We start from the raw sequence: 20407 nt of genomic DNA on the forward strand, positions 1-20407 counted from the left end.
TCTTGCTGTCGGCTAATGGGAAGGTGAAACGTGGAGAATGAAACGCAGCCTTTTCCCCTCCGCGGCTTCCTGTCTGCCGTTTCCTCCCTCCATCACTCCGCCGCCGCTGACAGATGTCACTGTTGTGTCTGTCTAAGTCTCCACCGCGTCGCCACAAGTGACTGAACAGAAACGGCCGAGACGGAGGGAGCCAAGGAGTCACAGGCAGATACGGCACAGGAGGAACAGGAGTCAGGGAAATAATAAAACGGTCAGGTATTTTAGTCAAACTAGCTCAAACCGGCATTTTGGAAGATTGAGAGAAGACTTCTGCACTTCATAAAAGAAGGAGAAGACCTGATATTGAGCCGCAAACTTACTTTTTTTTTACGACTTTTAGAGGGATGGTCTGAAATATGAGTTTAGTTTTGTTTATTTGTTTCAAACTTTGACAGTAAAAAACAAAATAATAAAGCAAGAATCTAAATCAAGTATCTAAATCAGCGTTTTTCAACCTTGGGGTTGGGACCCCACGTGGGGGTCGCCTGGAATTCAAATGGGGTCGCCTGAAATTTCTAGTAATTAATTTAAAATAAATAAATACATAAAACAACTTACTAATAAAAAATATATGTTGAGTTGACAGAGACAATCTCAATCCATAAAGACATGACAAACTGTGAGTGTGAAACTGCAGCACTGTGGTTCTGTTTATCTGTCAAATGTTCATTGTGGTCAGTTTCAGATGCTGCAGCTCTTTCATAATTCATAGTTTGAGTTCTTGTTGTTCAGTATTAATTGTCAGCCTTGTAAATCCAAGCTGGACTGACTGTACATATCCTGACCAAGGAAAATCAAATTCTCCCTTTGTGCAGTGATCTACACTGGCTTTTCTGCCTCCGTCCATAATAATACACATTATATAGACTAAATGTTGTCTAAAATTAACCTTATTTGTAACATAGTATAGCAAACTATTACATGATCCAAAAAAATTTAATTTTAGCAAAAAAATTCTCAGTTTCGAATGTCTGGGGTCGCCTGAAATTTGTGATGTTGAAATGGGGTCACGAGCCAAAAAAGGTTGGAAACCACTGCTCTAAATCCATCTGAACTTGTTACACAGGTGATTTTAAAGCTATTTTAAAACGAGAGTGAAATCAATGAGCTCAGTCAATGTAACTGTTTAAACTTGCACAAATGATTGTTTTGTAACTATTGATTGTACGTTTTTGTATTGTGTGTTGATTATGCCTTGTCTTGTCAGAAACTGTGTTATGCTGCTTTTCTTGACCAGGTCACTCTTGAAAAAGGCTTGTTTTTTACCTGGTTAAATAAAGGATAGATAAATATATATGAAATCAATTGCATATGCACCCATCAACGGTCATTAATCACAGAAAAAGTAACGAAATACAATAAATTTAACATCAATGCACATATGTATTTGAGAAGGGGACAGAAAGAGGCCAAAGCTGATCTAGTCCTGCCTCTTCCTTACTTTCAGCGTCAAATTCTTAACCCCATGAATGTCCATCATCAGCTATCACATTAAATAGAAAACAAGAAATAACTCTCACCACTGTACAACCATTCTGCCAAGAAATAAAAAGACAGAGAACTAAACTATGCAGGGTATAGTATGTAAACCCTAAACTTCATACAAATCCATCATCAAATTACACACACAGTAATATGAAAGTAGTCTGATTACTCCATATATTGGTTTGAGTCCGTTCACATTTGTTTGTACTGTCTTTTAAATAGCAGTGTATTCTTACATGACTTTAAAGTGTCATCAGGTTTATTCCATAACTTCATACTGCAGGATAAATGAAGTTATTTTAACCCATACAGACCCAGTACCACTTTTGTGGTGGTTCCCAAATGACTGTTTCTCTATTTTTAACTTTTCTTAAGTGATTTATTACCATTTATTCTAATATTATGCTCTTTATTTTGCATTCTTTAGGGAAAATCAGGTGTTTTCCTATATTTAATATAAAGATAATAACTGATGTCCATAAAAGCTCAAATTAAAGTGGAATATCATTATATCAAAAAAAGAGAAAATGGAGGAAAAAGTGACTTTTCAGATAAATAATATCATGGCACAACGGCACTTTGCACTTTAAACTCGACTGAGTCTTTAAAAAGACAACTGAAAACCTTCTTGTTTAGACAGGCTTTTGGTTGGGGGGTGGGTGGGTGGGTTATCACCATTTGCTTTGATGTTTTTATGCTTATGTCTACATGTATCCGTATGTTTTTATACCTATGTATTTATCTGTGTGTTCTGTTGTCTATGTATTCTACCTCTGATTTTATTCTAAAGCACTTTGTGAAACCTTTCTGTGAAAAGTGCTACATAAATAAACTTTATTATTATTAACAACATAAACCAAGTGTCTCCATTCACTGTCATTGATTCAACTCCATGAGTTTTGGAACAATGTCGACAAAGTTTATCCACAGATTTGAGAAATTTAGATTTTTGAATTTTAATGCGTTTTTGAAATACTAAAAATTTGCCTGTACTTATAATGGTCCATATTTGATGGTTTATAACATCTAAATGGTTACAGATATCAATACAGTTACTACTGATCACTGATAGGAAGTCATATATAGACTTTCATTGGGTCCATTTGGAAAACGTGACTTTTTCAGCAAAATCTCTCATTAACTAAACATGAACCCAGTGTGTCCATCCACTGTCATTGATCCAATTCCACTGGTTTTACTGGTGAATCAATGTTGTAGCAGATGACAGTGTTTCCATGGTAACTACGGAGCCTCTGAACATCCAAATGGGTCATATCTGATGACCATGAAACTGCATTTTACACCAATTATTGACATGTACTGATAGGATTATTGGATCAACAGTTATTTAACTTGTTATATCAGTAGATGATGTTGGTCACAAGTGGATGTTTGGGTCTTTATGGGTTCATATTTTTTAATACTCTGCAATTTTATTACTTGGATCCACTTTTGAGGAGCTGGCTACGGAAATAAAAGTCTTGTGAATCTGTAAATAAAGCCGTTCACTCTTATGTTTTAGAGCAGCTTCATTCCATATAAATGAGGACAGAATAATAAAACATGACTAAGTGGTGCTCAGCGCTAACGCTTTACCGTCCAAATGCACTGAGGAAAAAGGCATGAAATACTAGATATCTACAGCAGGGGTGTCAAACATGTGGCTCGTGGGCCAAAACCAGACCGCCAAAGAGTCTGATGCGGCCCCTTTGGAAATACACAAATTACACTGAACATATTAACAACCAGGATCAAACCATTTCAGTTCAGGTTCCACATACAGACCAATATGATCTAAAGTGGGTCGGACCAGTAAATTAATGACATAATAATCTATAAATAATGACAGTTCCAAATTTGTCACTTTGTTTTAGTGTAAAAAAGTAAATTACATGACAAAAAAATTACAAAAAGATATGAATAATCTAAACAACTATGTGGGATGAATTTGTAAAGTGTAAAAATTACACTAAAGATACATTAACAATCAAAGGTGTCAAAGCGGTTTTAGTTTAGGTTCCACATATAGTTGCGGAAAAAAATTATTAGACCATCAAAAGTCATCAAAAACAATGGTTACGCAATCCAGTCCTAACTCCTGTGTGTATCATGTGACTAAAACAGACAGAAAAGAAAACATGGAATGTCTAAAAGCACTGTTTTTGTCAGTACAATGCCATAGATATTGATGGAAGAACTGAAGTGATTTTGGTTATTATAAAGAAAATATGGAAAATGGATAGATATCAGCCCTGAAATTAAACTACTATGACCTATTTTTGTTGTTCTCATTATATTTGTCCAAACAAATGTACCTTTAGTTGGACCAGGCATTAAAATGAACAAGAAACTGAAGGAAACCAAAAAAACAACGTGATGTCAAGTAAAATAACAACATAATAATAACCTATGAATAATGACTCCAAATTTTCTTCTTGGTTCAATGTGAAAAAAATTATATTACATTATGAACATAAGTAATAACTCCAAAATTTTGTTAGTTTTAGCGCAAAAAAACCCCATTAAATCATGAAAATATTTCCATTTACAAAGTATCTTTAAACATAATGTGAATAACCTGAACAAATGTGAACAACCTGAAAGGCCTAAAGAAAATTAAGCCCAATTTTAACAATATTCTGACTGTTACTAAATATTTTGTGTATTTGTAGATCCGATCCATAATGTAGGTGTATAAATGATAAGTTGAGGCTCAAAAGTGTTAAAGTTGCACTTATTTTTCTCAAGAAATTTCAGTTTTTTCAGGTTATTCACATCCTTTTTGTTTGTACAGTTTGTAAATGACTTACACATACTTTATTTGACATCAAGATTTGCATCAAAATGAAATTATGACGCAATGGCTCAGTGCACAACAGGAACGAAGACAGTCTTTATATAAAAGTATAAATATACATATTACAAATAAAAATAGAAAAAAAGTAAATATTTTCATAATTACCTCCACCAGGAGTTATTGTGATCACTTTGCTTTGTGTGTTTGTTTGTTTATTTGTTAGCAAGATAATTCAAAAAGTTATGGATGGATTTTCAGGAAATTTTCAGGAAATGCTGATACTGACACAAGGAAGAAATGATTCAATTTTGGTGGTGATGGGGGGGGGCATCTGTCTTGGTGGAGATCTGCACTCTCAAGTGCTTTTCTTGTTTAATGTTATTTTTTTTGCACTAAAACAAACAAAAATTAGGAATTGTCATTATTTACAGGCTATTATGTTATTATTTTACTGGTCTGACCCCTTGGAGATCATATTGGGCTGAATGTGGAACCTGACAGAAAATGAGTTTGACAGCCCTGATCTAAAGGGATTAAAAACGTCTTTACTCTTCCTTTACTTGGAAATTAACTGGTAAATTAACTAACATTATTAAAGGAGCTTTGTTGTCAAAAAGTGTTCATGATTGTACGTGATCAATGTTCGACCTTGATGATCAATAAAACTAGTCAAAAAACAAAAACATCTTTACATCCGATACACCTACTCAGTTTTAATTTCTATGGTTACGAGGCGAGAAGTCATCAACATGGTTTTAGTAGCTGTATATGGAGAAACAAACTTTCCCCTCCTCTTCCCTTCCTTTGCTGCATGACCAGTTATGCGGAACAACTATGCCTCTCTGTGACAGGGCCAAACGCTAGCAGACTTTAATAGCCGGTCTTACATTATACATTTCATATGGTATTTCTGAGTGGGCACTGATCTCACAGCTTGGCAGTGAATGTAAAGAGCGATGCCGGTAAAATGCAAACAAACCTTGGGGGAGAGACACAGCCTTTGCAGAAGTACAGCCAAGACTGTGTCTCCCTGTTTAAGAGCCGCTCACTCGAAAACAGAGGGGGAGAAAATGAAAAAAAAAAAAAAAATGTGTTTGAGGCAAGATCCACTGCTGGGCTGTCCAACTGGCTGTTCCTGAAAGCCCACTTCCTTTTCACTTAAAACAGGATCCGTATAAAAGAAGGAAAATGTGCATTCTGCTCATTCTGTTGGACTAAACTAAACTCATCCAGTCAAATCACCAGGTGTCTTTTTCTGTGAATGAGTGCGCTGCAGTACTTGGAAGGTACCAGGAGATGGCACTTTGGTTTCAGCGAGGAGGCGAAGGGGCGTTTTTTTGTTTTTTTTTCCTCTGAAGTGTGTGTGTGTGTGTGTGTGTGGGGGGGGGGGGGCTAAACAAAGTGGAGACAACAAACACATAGGAATCACGTAAACATACAGCAGCACACACAGAGATGGACAACGCCACTGTGCTTAAAGTTCACTTCAGTCTGAGGTGTATTAACAATGAGCCATATGACTGATTTATCCACAACATTAATCCGCAGACAAATATTTGAGCTCCTTTCAATTTAAAGCCACATTAAACAGACTGAATGCACTGTAATCTATGAGGTGAATATATTATTATATATTGTGCGTGTTATTGCATTTTCAATCAACGCAACACGATGCATCTATGACAGGGGTGTCAAACTCATTTTAGTTCAGGGGTCACATTCAGCTAAATCTGATCTGCGGTGGGCCGAACCAGTAAAATAATAACATAATAATATATAAATAATGTCAACTCCAAACTTTTCACTGTTTTTTTTTTTTAATACTCTTTATTTTAATTTTTTAAATCACTTTAACAGTGCAGTAACAACACTAAATAAATAAAAAATAATAATAATAAAAAAAAGGGGGAAACACACACAATACAACAAGGGGGATGTTGTTCCTTATACATTTGACTGCTTTTCCATACTCAATCTGATATCAAGAATTAGTGTCCTTGAATATGATCCATTTCTCCCATCTTCGCTTAAAAGTTCCCATCTTAATCCTCAGTTGAAATGTTAATTTTTCCATGGAATATATATCCTCTATAATGTCCAGCCGTTGTTGTGGTTGAAGAGGGTCACTTTTTAACCAGTTCCTTGTGACTACCTTTTTGCTGGCAAGAATTAAAATTTTAAATAAGTAGGTGTCTTTTCTTTTAATTATGTCATTAGGTATTAGACCAAGGTAGATAGTCTGGGGGTCCATTGGAATTTTATAATTTAAAATATTCTCCATTGTCTGAACAACATGGTTCCAAAACATCTGCATTTTAACTTTTCACTGTTTTAGAGTGAAAAAAGTAAAATTACATGATGAAAATGTTTGCATCTACAAACTATCCTTTCAAACAATGTGAATAATATGAACAAACTGAAAAAAAAAGTGTAATTTTAACAATATTCTGCTTCGGTTTATCATTTACACATGTACAGCAGACTATAACTTACAGATCACAGTGGATCTACAAATACACAAAACATGTAGTAACAGGCAGAATATTATTAAAATTGTACGTACTTCTCTTAAGACATTTCAGATTGTTCACATTTGTTCAGGTTATTCATTTTTGAGATATGATACTTTGTTTTAGTGTAAATACATGAAAACATCTACATTTACAAAGAGAAAAATTTGGAGTTGTGAGTATTTATAGGTTATTACGACCCACCTGAGACTGAATTGGTCTGAATGTGGAACTTGAACTAAAATGATTATTAATATCTTCAGTGGAATTTTTGCATTTAACAAATTCAGCCCAAGGGCCAAACTGGACCCTTAGGCGGGCTGGATTTGGCCCCTGGGCCGCACGTTTGACACCTGTGATCTATGAGGAATACTGTGTTAAAACATTTCTGCTTTATGGTGTTTGATAGTCGTGCACGGTGAAGACATGTCACAGGTCATGTGCAGAGTGTACATATGAGCTGAACATATTTGTTAGCATCATAGCATTAAGTCATATTTGTGGCTAAATTGTGATATCTGTGCAACTTTAGTTTCATTTTATGCAGATATCACAATTTAGCCAAAACTATGACTTAGGCCAGGAGTGTCAAACTCATTTTAGTTCAGTTCCACATTCAGCTAAATTTGATCTCCAGTAAAAAAAAATAACATAATAATATATAAATAATGACAACTCCAAATTTTTGTCTTTGTTTTAGGGTAAAGAAAAAAAACATTAAATTATGAAAATACTTACTTTTAAAAACTATCCAAACAAAAAACATGTGAATAATCTGAAAAAACTGAAATTTCTTGAGAAAAACAAATGCAATTTTAACAACATTCTGCCTCAACTTATCATTTCTACATGCGCATTATGGATCAGATCTACAAAGTCAGTAAACACTGCGTAACAGGCAGAAAATAGTTCAAATTGTGCTGAATTTTCTTTAGACATTTCAGGTTGTTCATATTTGTTCAGGTTATTCACATTTTATTGTTTCAGGATAGTTTGTAAATGTAAATATTTTCATAATTTAATGTTATTTTTTTGCAGTAAAACAAAGAAACAAATTTGAAGTTGTTAATTCAAGATTTTTTGCTTAATTCAAAATTTTTTGCTAAATTTAAGATTTTGTTTTTTTTACTTCGTTGAAGATTTTTTTTTTTTTTTTTTGCTTAATTCAATTCAAGACTGTGGAATTTTTGACTTTGCAAAACATTCCAAGGGCCGGACTGGACCCTTTGGCGGGCCGCATGTTTGACACCCCTGACTTAGGTAATTATGCTATGAGGCTAACGATATGTACACTCGACACATGACTTCGAACTGGTATGGTTTTTTTTATCACAGATTTTATTATGTGTATTATGTGAGAAGATACTGAATATAATACAACTCTTACTTTCCAAATGATATTCGTTGTTTCAATGTTGTACAGACCCATTAATAAGTGTGTGATATGTTAAGGCATCAAGTCTGTGGTTATTATAGAAGTACTTATGTATTTATGAATACTTACTTATGTTTATACTGACTATTTTATTGTGTGTTGTCCTTTGGTTTTGCAGTACATGTATGACATCATGTTTAAATGACATTAAATGACAGAATAAATGTATTTGTTTATATCGTTCTCATGTGCAACATCCTTAAGATTCAAAGATCCAAAGACTTTTTGCTGTCAATTCACTAGGTGTACTTGAGATACTGTTTCTCTGTCACCGTGTTAAATATCATGCATTTTTAAAAAAAAAAAAAAAGTAAAATACTATGAGAATAAATAAGCAGGATAAAGAATAAACTAACTTAACTTAAACTTAAAAGTATTTATTTGTAGATATTTATTATAAGTCACTGTGCTATTGTCTTTTAATTGCTTGTATACTGCTTATATCTTACGATTTTTATTCGGATTGTATGTTTTAATCTTTTATACTCATACTCTGATAGAACTCTGCATGTGTACCTGCATGTTATCTTATTTTAAAACTTACAGTTGTGGAAAAAATTATTAGACCACCCTTGTTTTCTTCAGTTTCTTGTTCATTTTAATGCCTGGTCCAACTAAAGGTACATTTGTTTGGACAAATATAATGAGAACAACAAAAATAGGTCATAGTAGTTTAATTTAACAGCTGATATCTATCCATTTAACATGTTTTCTTGATAATAACCAAAATCACTTCAGTTCTTCCATCAATATCTATGGCATTGTACTGACAAAAACAGTACTTTTAGACATTCCATGTTTTCTTTTCTGTCTGTTTTAGTCACAAGATACACACAGGAGTTAGGACTGGATTGCAGAACCGTTGTTTTCGATGACTTTTGATGGTCTAATAATTGTTTCCGCGACTGTATATGTGGAACCTGAACTAAAACCACTTCAACACCTTTGACTGTTAATATCTACAGTGTAATTTTTGCGCTTTACATTCATATTATTCATATTTTTGTTAATTTTTTTGTCACACAATTTACTTTTTTAACCTAAAACAAAGTAAAAAATTTGCAGTTGTCATTATTTATAGGTTACTATGTCATTACTTTACTGGTCCGACCCATTTTAGATCACATATCGGTCTGTATGTGGAACCTAGGCATTCCACGTTTTCTTTTCTGTCTGTTTTAGTCACATGATACACACAGGAGTTAGTACTGGATTGTATAACCGTTGTTTTTGACGACTTTTTCATTTCCTTTATTTGGATCTCCATTGGCTTTGGCTTAGGCCATCGCTATTCTTCCTGGAGTCCACATTCATCACAACTGTCTTTACATTGCAATACACAAACCGTCCAAAATGCCCACACACAAAATCAAACAAAACAACAACCAAAAAAACATTCATCACAATTACAAAACAAAAACAACATACATGTTATACAGGACCTAGTTCAATAAACAGTACCTCCCAAAAAGTAGTTTTTAGCATACTTTGTAAATGGTAAGATATATTTCACAGCTATATATTAATGTAATGTCAATCAACTAAACATTAGCAGACACCGAGCATTGTTCTGCAAATAAATACTCTTTCAGTAATTCTTTAAATTTGTATTTGTTATTTTTTTGAATGATTCGTCCCGGCAGAGCATTTCATATCACCATGACTCTGAACATCACTGTACTTTTCATTTTATTTGTTTTCACTTTAGGTAGAGTAAATCTACTTTCTGTAGTATGCCTTATGTTATATATAGGGATGGGACTCGATAAGAATTTAACGATTCCAATTCAATTATCGATTTTGCTTATCGATCCGATTCCTTATCGATTCTATTATTGATTCTCATTGGGTGAGGGAATAAAAGAGTACAAACTGGTGTGTTTGCATTAACTGTCTTTTATATTTCCATCTCTGCACAGAAAATATAACATATACAGTATGTACAAATAATAATAACACATGACGCTGGGCCCGGTTTCGGGTGGGGGTGGGTGGGTGCAGTGAAAGTAAGATGCTTTACTAATTCCTCTATTGCCACATTTCCACTATGTGGAACCGGTTCCACTCGGCTCGCCTCCCGTTGTTGTGCACCTCATCTCCTTTCCCCTACCTTCAGAAACTTGTATTTGAGGGGGTACAATGTTAGTTGCCTGCACCGGAACCAGAACTGGGCCCGGCGTTCACTCTGCCGCTACATTCACAAGCATCGCTAAGTAGCGAATCAAGTACGTGACATTCCTGTAAATGAATCACATGTTGTGGACAAATGTTTGAACATATAAGAGGGATTCCACCTTTTAGAAGAAATGGAAGCTTTGACAGTGATCCGGTGGACCCGGTGTCGTCTGTTTGGACCTGGTGTCGTCTTTTTAGACCCTTTCTGCCTCAACACCATGTTGAATACGTTCTGACCAAAACAATGCGGCGTATGGGTGACGTCATCGCGTATGCGCAATGAAGGCGGAATCGATGAGCAGAATCGTTAAGCAGGCAGGCAACGATTCCAAGGAATCGAGCTACTGGGATCTGGTTCTCAAAAAGAACCGGTTCTCGATTCCCATCCCTAGTTATATAGATGTTCAGCGACTTTTGATGGTCTAATAATTTTTTCCGCAACTGTATCTTATCTGACAAAGAATCTGAGCGCACACACTGAACTTTAGTGGTGTTTGTGACTTTGTTCCTGTGTTTTTCACGTGTTTGCCCCCCCCCCCTCCACCCCGGTGTCCTCCAGCCTGGTGCCTCTCCTGCCTCACCGGGTGAAGAGTCCAGCGCCTGGGGCTGAGCCGACCACAAGCCTGCTGGCTGTCATTGCCCATAACGCCGTCCCAACCTCCACTCTCCTCCGCTCTCTGAACAGCTGTCACTCCGCTGCCTCCATCCCGGGGCGAACTGCTAAATGCATACATGTTCCTACACATACTGTACAACAACCGCAACTGTGTATTTATTCAGACGCTCAAAAAAAAAAAACGAGCGAAAACGGCCACACACATCAACTAAAAACTGAGCCTCGACAGCAGACGTGGCACTGGTGCATAAGCCCGTACAGAAGCCAGAACAATGGTTTTTGTTTGTTGTATCAGAGAAGAAGTCAGCAGTCCAAATTCAGTCTTGTTTTGTCAAACGAAAGGATTACTCCTACATTCTTAATCAACAAGCTCACCAAACACCACAAATCACCCACATCGCTGGATACCGCTGAAATATGTATACATATGACAGCAGCACTTTCACTTTGGTACATGTGTTGGCTGATCAAATGGAATATGAATTTCATAACTGTGATTATTTTTGCTATGACTAATTAAAGGAGCTACTCCAGGATCATTCATTTCATTTCAAGGACAGACATGGAGGGGTTTGCTTAAAAAAAAAAAAAAAAAAATGATGAATGATAAAAATGTATCAGTTTTTTTTTTCCCCTTCACAGAGAAGTTTGGTATGTCTTAATCAGATCATATTTTGGAGCCTCTGATTACTAAACATTTCGGAATTAATCTTGCAGGTGAACAAGCCTTTTTAAGATGACTTGGGAAAAGGAAAAGATGTGAGGAAAGGGCACAGAGTGATGGTGCAGCCAAGGAAACAACACACAAAAAAAGAAAAAAAAAAAAAAGAAAAAAAAAAAGATGTCACTCATGTTATTTTTGATTAAGGAACAATCCAAGTGGACAGGTTTCTTTGGCCTTTTAATAATCAATACTGCTGCTTTCATGGTTTTTCACCTTGAGATAAATAAGCTCGAGATGAAATACTTAAAAATCAGAAATTTTAGATCGTTTTTTTTTTTTTTTTTTTTAAATTTCGTGAACTAAATCGGACTCGGGTTTATCTCAAATAGGACGAGGACAAGCTGGGCTGTACGAGCAGAGTGTGTGTGTGGGCGTTAAGGGGAATAAAGGTACTTCTTAAAACCTGCATTTTAACTTAACCTTTATTTAACCAGGTTAGTCCCACTGAGATCAATTTCTCGTGCATGGAACACCTGGTCAAGACAGCTGTGGGCAGAACAACACTATCAAGATTTCATAGGAGGCGATCTCAGGAAGGAAACCGAAAGGTGAGAGACAGATGGAGATAAGACGAGTAAAAACAATAGATACGCTGTGTTTTCCTCCAATTTAGTGAAAATGAAATGTAAACATCAAGTCGCCCCAGCAGCCGTTTCCAAAAGAAATACATATGGGGCATAAAAATTCACAATTTCAATGACTTCCTTGTTTGTCATTATGAACAAATAAGAGGGTACAAGTAGAAAAACACAAAAACCTAAAAAAAAAAAAAAAAAAAAGCAATGTTTCTGGTAAATATTAACTTGTACAATAGGATAAAATGGTTGAATTATCCTAAAAAGACTGAAAACTGATGACATTTCCAGCACTATTTCCTTGTTTTAGAGCAGGGGTGTCAAACTCATTTTAGTTCAGGGGGCACATACAGCCTAATATGATATAAAGTGGGCCGGACCAGTAAAATAATATAAATAATAAGATAAGAACTTATAATAAGGGCAACTCCAAAGTTTTTTTCTGTGTTTTTGAGTGAAAAAGTCGAACTCCGTAATGAAAATGTTTACATGTACGAACCGTACTTGAACATAACATGAACAAAATATGAACCTGAAAATTCTTCAGAAAAATCAGTGCCATTTTAACAATATTACGCCTTAGTTTATCATTTATACATGTGCATTACAACTTCCAGATCGCAGTGGATCAACAAATACACAAAAGATTTAGTAACAGGCAGAATATCGGTACAATTCCACATACTTCTCTTAAGAAATTTCAGGTTATTCACATTTTTTGTAAAAGGCCAGTCTGTAAACATTTTTGTGTAATTTTACTTTTTTTTTTTTTACATTACAACAGAGAGAAAAATTTGTAGTTTTCATTATTTATAGGCTATTATGATCGTATTTTACGGGTCTGACCCACTTGAGATTGAATTGACCTAAAATGATTCTAACATCCTTGAGTGTTAATATCGTCAGTGTATTTTCTTCATTTCACAAATTCATCCCAGGGGCTGGATTGGACCCTTTGGCGGGCCGGTTTTGGCCCCCGGGCCGCATGTTTGACACCTGTGTTTTAGAGGATTACATACTGACAGGACGTATGTTTACTCCTCAGTTTTAAGCAGGTTTAGAAGTAGTTTCAGCTGACGGATTAAAAAAAAAAGTGCTGGGATTTCATACGTGTCATGTTACATGAAATTTGCTATGAAATTAAACGCAACTGTAATCAGTTAAAGCAGAAAATATGCGATTAAATTAAAGCTACTAATCAAAATGGTCCTCATGGTAATATTGTAAAACATCTCAGTTTACTAGAACAGATGACCTACACAATACGACTGCAGAAAGAACTGGGTGAAGAACGGTGGGAAAAACAGCACGTTTACATCACCTGAGAGACAAAATTGTCAACCATTAAGTGTAAAAATTGCGTTGTTAGCCATGTTAGCTAAAGCAGCCCTTTTTTACTGTTGTTGATATAGTTAATTAATTGGGACTGTCAACAATCCGTGTGTCATTCGTTCATTAGTTTTTCAATTTAAAACCAAAAATCAAATTCATTTTCAAAACCAGAATGAAAAACGGATAACGGTTCCTTTTTCCATTTCCCGATTTTGTGTTCAAATGAAAAACGAAAAAAAAAAAAAAAAAAGATAACGACCGTTTCATTCGATTTTACTATTTTCAATATAGTTAGGGTGTCTGACCCGGAAGTAGTCGTTACTAGGGACAAAAAAAACAAATGGAATCATGGCCGGACTGGAGGAATATTTGGCTATAATTAAGCAGCTGTTTGATACGTACGGAAGCGTTTTGCATCCACACAAAAAAATAAATTCGGCTCTGTTTTTCTCAATTAACAAGATCATTTTCTCGTTAATTCAGAAAAACAGAGCCGAATTTAATTTTTTTTCAAAAAACAGTATCTCATTCATTCAGAAAAAGAGCCAAATTTATTATTTTGTGTGAATGATATATGCTTCCGTATCAAACAGCTGCTTAATTACAGCAAAATATTTCTCCAGTCCGGCCATGATTCTGTGTGTTTACTTTTTCCCTAATAACGACTACTTCCGGGTCAGACAACTGAACTATATTGAAAATAGCAAAATCGGATGAAATGGTCGATATCCGTTTTTTCCATGTTTCATTTGAGCACAAAATTGGGAAATGGAAAAACGAACCATTATCTGTTTTTCATTCTTTTTTTGAAAATGAAAAACAAAAAAAAGAGTCGGTTTTTGGTTTTTTCCTTTTTGGTTTTAAATTGAAAAACTAATGAACGAATGATACACGGATTGTCAACGATACAATAAACTAATAAATGAAATGAAAATGAAATGAAAAAACAATGCGATCTTTGTAACCCCTGGACCGCACGACCTGTTTATTCTGTTTTTTGCATCTGTTTAAAAAAACCTTTCATTAACCCTTGGGTGGTGTTCAGATTTGTGTTATTCAGTCAGTGTTCGCCGGTGTAGTGGACCCACTGCATTTGTGGGTTTTTAATTCAACATAATCAAATAATTTTATGTTAAAAACACTCAACAGATGTTTAGTTCAACCCATTTACAAGCAACAAAATGAGCATATATGTTTAATATTTGCCTTTTGCCTTTGCTAGATCACATTTGTGAATTAAAGTGCTACTCGTTTTTAGTTTGTTTTTTTATAAAATGGAAAATAATCAAGATATAAAAGGAAAAAAATTCATTAAAAAAATAATTACTCATCATTTTTCTTTTAATAACAAATGAAAACAGGTCCCACAAACCCAAACACCATACAAAGGTTAATAAAGAGTTTTAAAAAATGGTCCTAATGGTCACAAAAGAGTTATCGTAACCTGGTTAAATAAAGATTAAATTAAAAAAAAAATAGAAAATCTGAAAATATTCTTCTTATATGTAGAAAATGACACCAGCGTTTCTGCTCAGTGTGGATAATTCTGGTTGTTTTGTCAAAAAACAGTCAGGAAATGTTAGAAAGCAGTGTCCGCAGAGGAGTTTCAAACCCAGAACAAACTATTTATATCTACGGACCATCAGGACACTCAACTCCAACTCCAACAATAAACTTTTCTGTACTTTTATCGGAATATCAGCTGCAATATCAGCTACACTTGCGATACAGTCAATTATTCCTGTACAATCGTCTTTTTACTTTATACTCAACATAACTGGGCTTCTGCAGGACAGGACAGTTATTTTCTTTTCGTTTATTTATTCCAATCAGTGCAGGTTATTGTCTTTGTTTTGACTGTAATGCACTTCTCAGGAGCTGCTATGCCAATTTATCTGTATAGGTGACAATGAAATGACAATAAAAGCCATTATATCTTATCTCACAGAGCAAGAGGACATGGTTCGATCTAAAGAGAGACGAGTAAAGAAACCGGAAAAGACTCAAATTCAAGAAGATGGAATGTGAGATTTTAGATTTTTGTCTTTAACCTTTTGAGACCCAGGTCCTGTTTAAGGGACAAGTTCACAGCTTTACTTTAAAAAATGATGTCCACGGCAAAGGACGTTCAATACATTAGAAAGATTAGCTAAGGTAAGGTAAGGTAAGGTAAGATAAGATAAGATAAGATAAGATAAGATAAGATAAGATAAGATAAGATAAGATAAGATAAGATAAGATAAGATAAGATAAGATAAGATACATATATAAGATAAGGTAAGGTAAGGTAAGGTAAGGTAAGGTAAATAGATAGGATAAGATAAATAGGTAAGGTACGGTAAGATAAGATAAATAGATAAGGTAACGTAAGATAAGATAAGGTAAGATACAGTAAGATAAGATAAGATAAATCGGTAAGGTAAGATAAGATAAATAGGTAAGATAAGGTAAGGTAAGATATGATAAATAGATAAGGTAAGATAAGTAAATCAGGTAAGGTAAGATAAAATAAATAGATAAGGTAAGGTAAGATAAGATAAACAGATAAGATAAGTAGATAAGGTAAGATAAGATAAGTAGATCAGGTAAGATAAGATAAATAGACAAGGTGAGGTAAGGTAAGATAAGTAGATAAGGTGCAGTAAGATAAGATAAACAGATAAGATAAGTAGACAAGGTAAGATGAAATAAGATAAGTAGATAAGGTAAGGTAAGATAAGATAAAAAGATAAAGTAAGGTAAGATAAGATAAACAGATAAGGTAAGATAAGATAAGATAAGATAAGATAAGATAAGATAAGATAAGATAAGATAGATAATCTAAAAAACTGCTGCATCATGCTTTTTCCAATCAAGACAATTATAAATGTTAAAAAAAGCTGAAACTTCTTCTTTCCTGGGTCTCAGGAGGTTAAAAAAATGATCTAATGACAATAAAAACTGTCGGTGGTTAATTTAGTAGTCAGTACCGAACTGAATACTTGAATAATACGTTAATCGTCGCAGCCTTGTTGGACTAAAACACCATTCGGATCTGAAATTCAACTATGTCTTTCTTCAGAATTCTGACCCGTTAAACACATCCCTTCGAAAAACAATCAAAACATACGCAATCACAGCAACTAACGTTAATTCGACTGAGTTATGGAATTAATTAAAATCATGACTCATTACTGTTTTAATGGGAGGAAACTGGTAATGTGTGACCTTTTACATTTGCGCAGTGACCTTCCCATCACCGGGGGCAACGGACTGACGCACCACGGATACGAAATAAAAAAATACAACGGACGAGAACGAGACCGTGTGTGAAGAGACGTGACGGACTGTAAATACGCAGACGAACACACCCAGAACCAGCACCGTGGGACGCACTACCATCCTGTTGTCCTCCTGCGTGTCCCTCCCCCAATTTAGTCTCCGGGGACCCGTTACCGTGGCGATGAACGGGCAGGGACGGGGATGTCGGTGTGTGTGTGTGTATATATTCGGAATATGTGGGCACATCAATTACATGTTAACTGTTTTGTGCATGTATGTGTGCATGTGTGTGTGCATGTAGGTGTGTGTGTGTGTGTGTGTGTGTGTGAGTGTTCGCTGGGGGAGGGCGTCCGAGGAGGCCTTTAGAAAAAGCCCTAATTGCCGTTCTTCTCCCTCTCCCTGGCCGTCACACCTTCCACCGCGCTAAGACTTTCCAGCCTCATCACACACACACACACACGCACACACACACACACACACAGGAAACACAACGCTAATTAGACACAGCACAACCTCTCCTAATCACACTCTTACATGTCTGTGACCAAAATGTCAGTTTATGCACGCAGCCTGGTGGATTTCTTTTCTTATTTTCACTCAAAAGTCCGCTCATTTTTATCACGTTGCAGTATGAACAGTACAGGCTCCAGCTGAGAGTGTACAGGGGGCTTCGGTTCTGGTACCCGGCACTTTTCCGGCTTTTTTACACCCAATGATAAAGGTAAATGTAGACATATTGACCTCCAGGATGGACCTAATGATGACCTCAGATAAATGCTAAATAAATAAATCAATCAATAAATAAATTATACTCTCGCTCTGAGCCATCCCATAATTAATGAATTTTTAATCAAATATTGGGACCAAAAATAGGACCCAAATTAGGACAGGAAAAGTTACCTAGGTGTCACACTGCAAAAATCCAAATCTTACCGAATGTATTTTTCTCATTTCTAGTCCAAATATCTCATCACACTTAAAATCAGACATAATCGCCTCAAGAGGAACTTTTCAGTGAGATATAAGGAGTTATTGTCAGAAAATAGATCTGGAAAATCTTCGAGAAATCTTACCAAGATAATTTTCACTTGTTCCATTTACAGATTTTTTTGCTTAATTCAAGATTTTTTTTGCTTTATTCAAGATTTTTTTGCTTTATTCAAGATTTTTTTGCTTAATTCAAGATTTTTTTTTTTGCTTTATTCAAGTTTTTTTTGCTTTATTCAAGATTTTTTTTGCTTTATTCAAGATTTTTTGCTTAATTAAAGATTTTTTTTGCTTGATTCAAGATTTTTTTTTTTGCTTGATTCAAGATTTTTTTTTTTGCTTGATTCAAGATTTTTTTTTACTTGTTTCAAGATTTTATTTGCTTAATTCAAGATTTTTTTTTTCTTTATTCAAGATTTTTTTTGGTTTAGTTCAAGATTCACAGATGATAAAACACTGCAAAAAATCTAAATCTTGCCAAGTGTATTTTTCCTCATTTCTTGTCAAAATATCTCATCAAACCTCCATTTGGCAGATTTTTTACATAAGTTCAAGATTTTTTTGCTTAATTCAAGCAACAATGGAACAAGTGAAAGTTAGCTTGGCAAGATTTCTTGAAATAAGATTTTCCAGATCGATTGTCTAAAAATCAGTTCTTATATCTCACTGAAAAGTTTTAGGTGATTATGCATTAGATGTGAAAACATGGCTGTAAATGGTCTTATGTAGACTATAAATAAAGACACTGTGTTAAATGTGTCGATCCTAGTGGTTTTTCTAATCCACACACGTGGGTTTTACATGAATTTCAGTCTCATTCCAGGTTTTGTATGTAACCCATCGTGTCCAGTCGTGTTACATGCAGAACCTGCCGATTTAAACACGAATAAATCATGAGCGATTTTGTAACAGCGATCATTTTTGTAAAACACTAATTAGTTTGATTCCCAAAATGTACCTGTGAGAGAATAAAGAGATATTCGAAAAAATAGTAGCGTGTAATTTTTGTGTCCTTTTTACTGTTACGTGTGGATTTCTGCATAAAAACAATATTAAACAATATAAAAATGTGTTCATCTGGAAAATTGTTTCTCTTTCATCTCAGTAAGTATTTCTTTTTAAAACAGACCCAAACTTGCTTCATAACATGAGTCTACATCTTTGAATTTTTCACCCCATGTCCTGTTTTTTAGGGACCAGTTACACAGAAGCACCCATATACGAGGTAAATGTATGCATGGGATTTTTAATAACTCTCAACTTCCTTTGCCAAGAAATAACACTACAATAACTTACATTTCCTGTGCGCTGCAGTGTCTTATCATTTCCACTGCTCTTAAGTTTGCTGATACATTTATTGATGAATGTGTGGTTTGCAAGCGGGCATGTGCTTACATATCGAATGCCAGCTCTGCACACAACAAAGACGGAAAAAAAAAGAAAAAAAAAAAAGCTATCCACTTATGGTGCACAAGCAAATTCTTCAGAGGAAATGCTGACCAGCAGATGAGTTGCTTCTACTGTCCGTGCTGTTCAGAGAAAAACACTGAATGTACAACATGAGTGTGTTGAAAGAGGGGGGAAAAAATGCTTATCATTACGTTTGGCACCCTGACAAACTCATGTACTTCCAAGAGCTGTTACAAGAAAGAGGGGGAAGAAAGAAAGAAAAAAGAGGGGGAGGAAGATAAAACCGAGATAAGGATGTAAGGATGAAGAGGGAATGAGAAAGAGCACTGAGAAGAAAAAGTGGACGGAGAACAGAGGTGGAAGACTGCATCCACGTCAGTCAAGTGAAAACTGAACTTAGCGTCCGTGTAGTTTCCTCGTTTACTGAGTAAATCTGTGGGTTTGTGTGCGTTTGTGTAGGTTCGTGTGCGTTTGTGTGCGTCGTACCCGTCTCATCTTCTGCAGTCTCCTTGGAGACAGGCTCTTGGTGCTGGTGGGAGACCCTGCACAGACCGTCATCCCCTCTTCTTCTTCATCCTGAGAGAGATAATGAATTACATTTTCAGATGATTACTGTTATAAATAACCTAAACTGATTAATATATCAGCTAGTGTGTGTGTGTGTGTGTGTGTGTGTGTGTGTGTGTGTGTTAAAGGACCACACCATCATCCACTGAATGCTCACTTAGAAATACTCATATAGAAGCAGTGAAAAAATGATTAGACCACCCCTTGTTTCCTTCAGTTTCTTGTTCATTTTAATGCCTGGTCCAACTAAAGGTACATTTGTTTGGACAAATATAATGAGAACAACACAAATAGCTCATAGTAGTTTAATTTCAGAGCTGATATCGATCCATTTAACATGTTTTCTTGATAATAACCAAAATCACTTCAGTTCTTCCATCAATATCTCTGGCATTGTACTGACAAAAACAGTGCTTTTAGACCTTCCATGTTTTCTTTTCTGTCTGTTTTAGTCACATGACACACACAGGAGTTAGGACTGGATTGCATAACCA

The 20407-nt window shown here is 35.2% G+C and overlaps 1 protein-coding gene across 1 annotated transcript in view; it reads right to left on the reverse strand.

The window, feature by feature from the left end:
- The window catches only part of LOC115417791 (DENN domain-containing protein 1B-like), a 249488-nt gene that overhangs the window by 14729 nt on the left and 214352 nt on the right, over nucleotides 1-20407 (reverse strand). Inside the window, 1 exon segment of the mRNA XM_030131907.1 lies at nucleotides 19833-19922. Within this exon segment, the coding sequence (XP_029987767.1) occupies nucleotides 19833-19922 (90 nt within the window).

This window comes from Sphaeramia orbicularis, chromosome 4 (genome assembly GCF_902148855.1).
Source record: "Sphaeramia orbicularis chromosome 4, fSphaOr1.1, whole genome shotgun sequence".
NCBI classification, from domain to species: Eukaryota; Metazoa; Chordata; class Actinopteri; order Kurtiformes; family Apogonidae; genus Sphaeramia; species Sphaeramia orbicularis.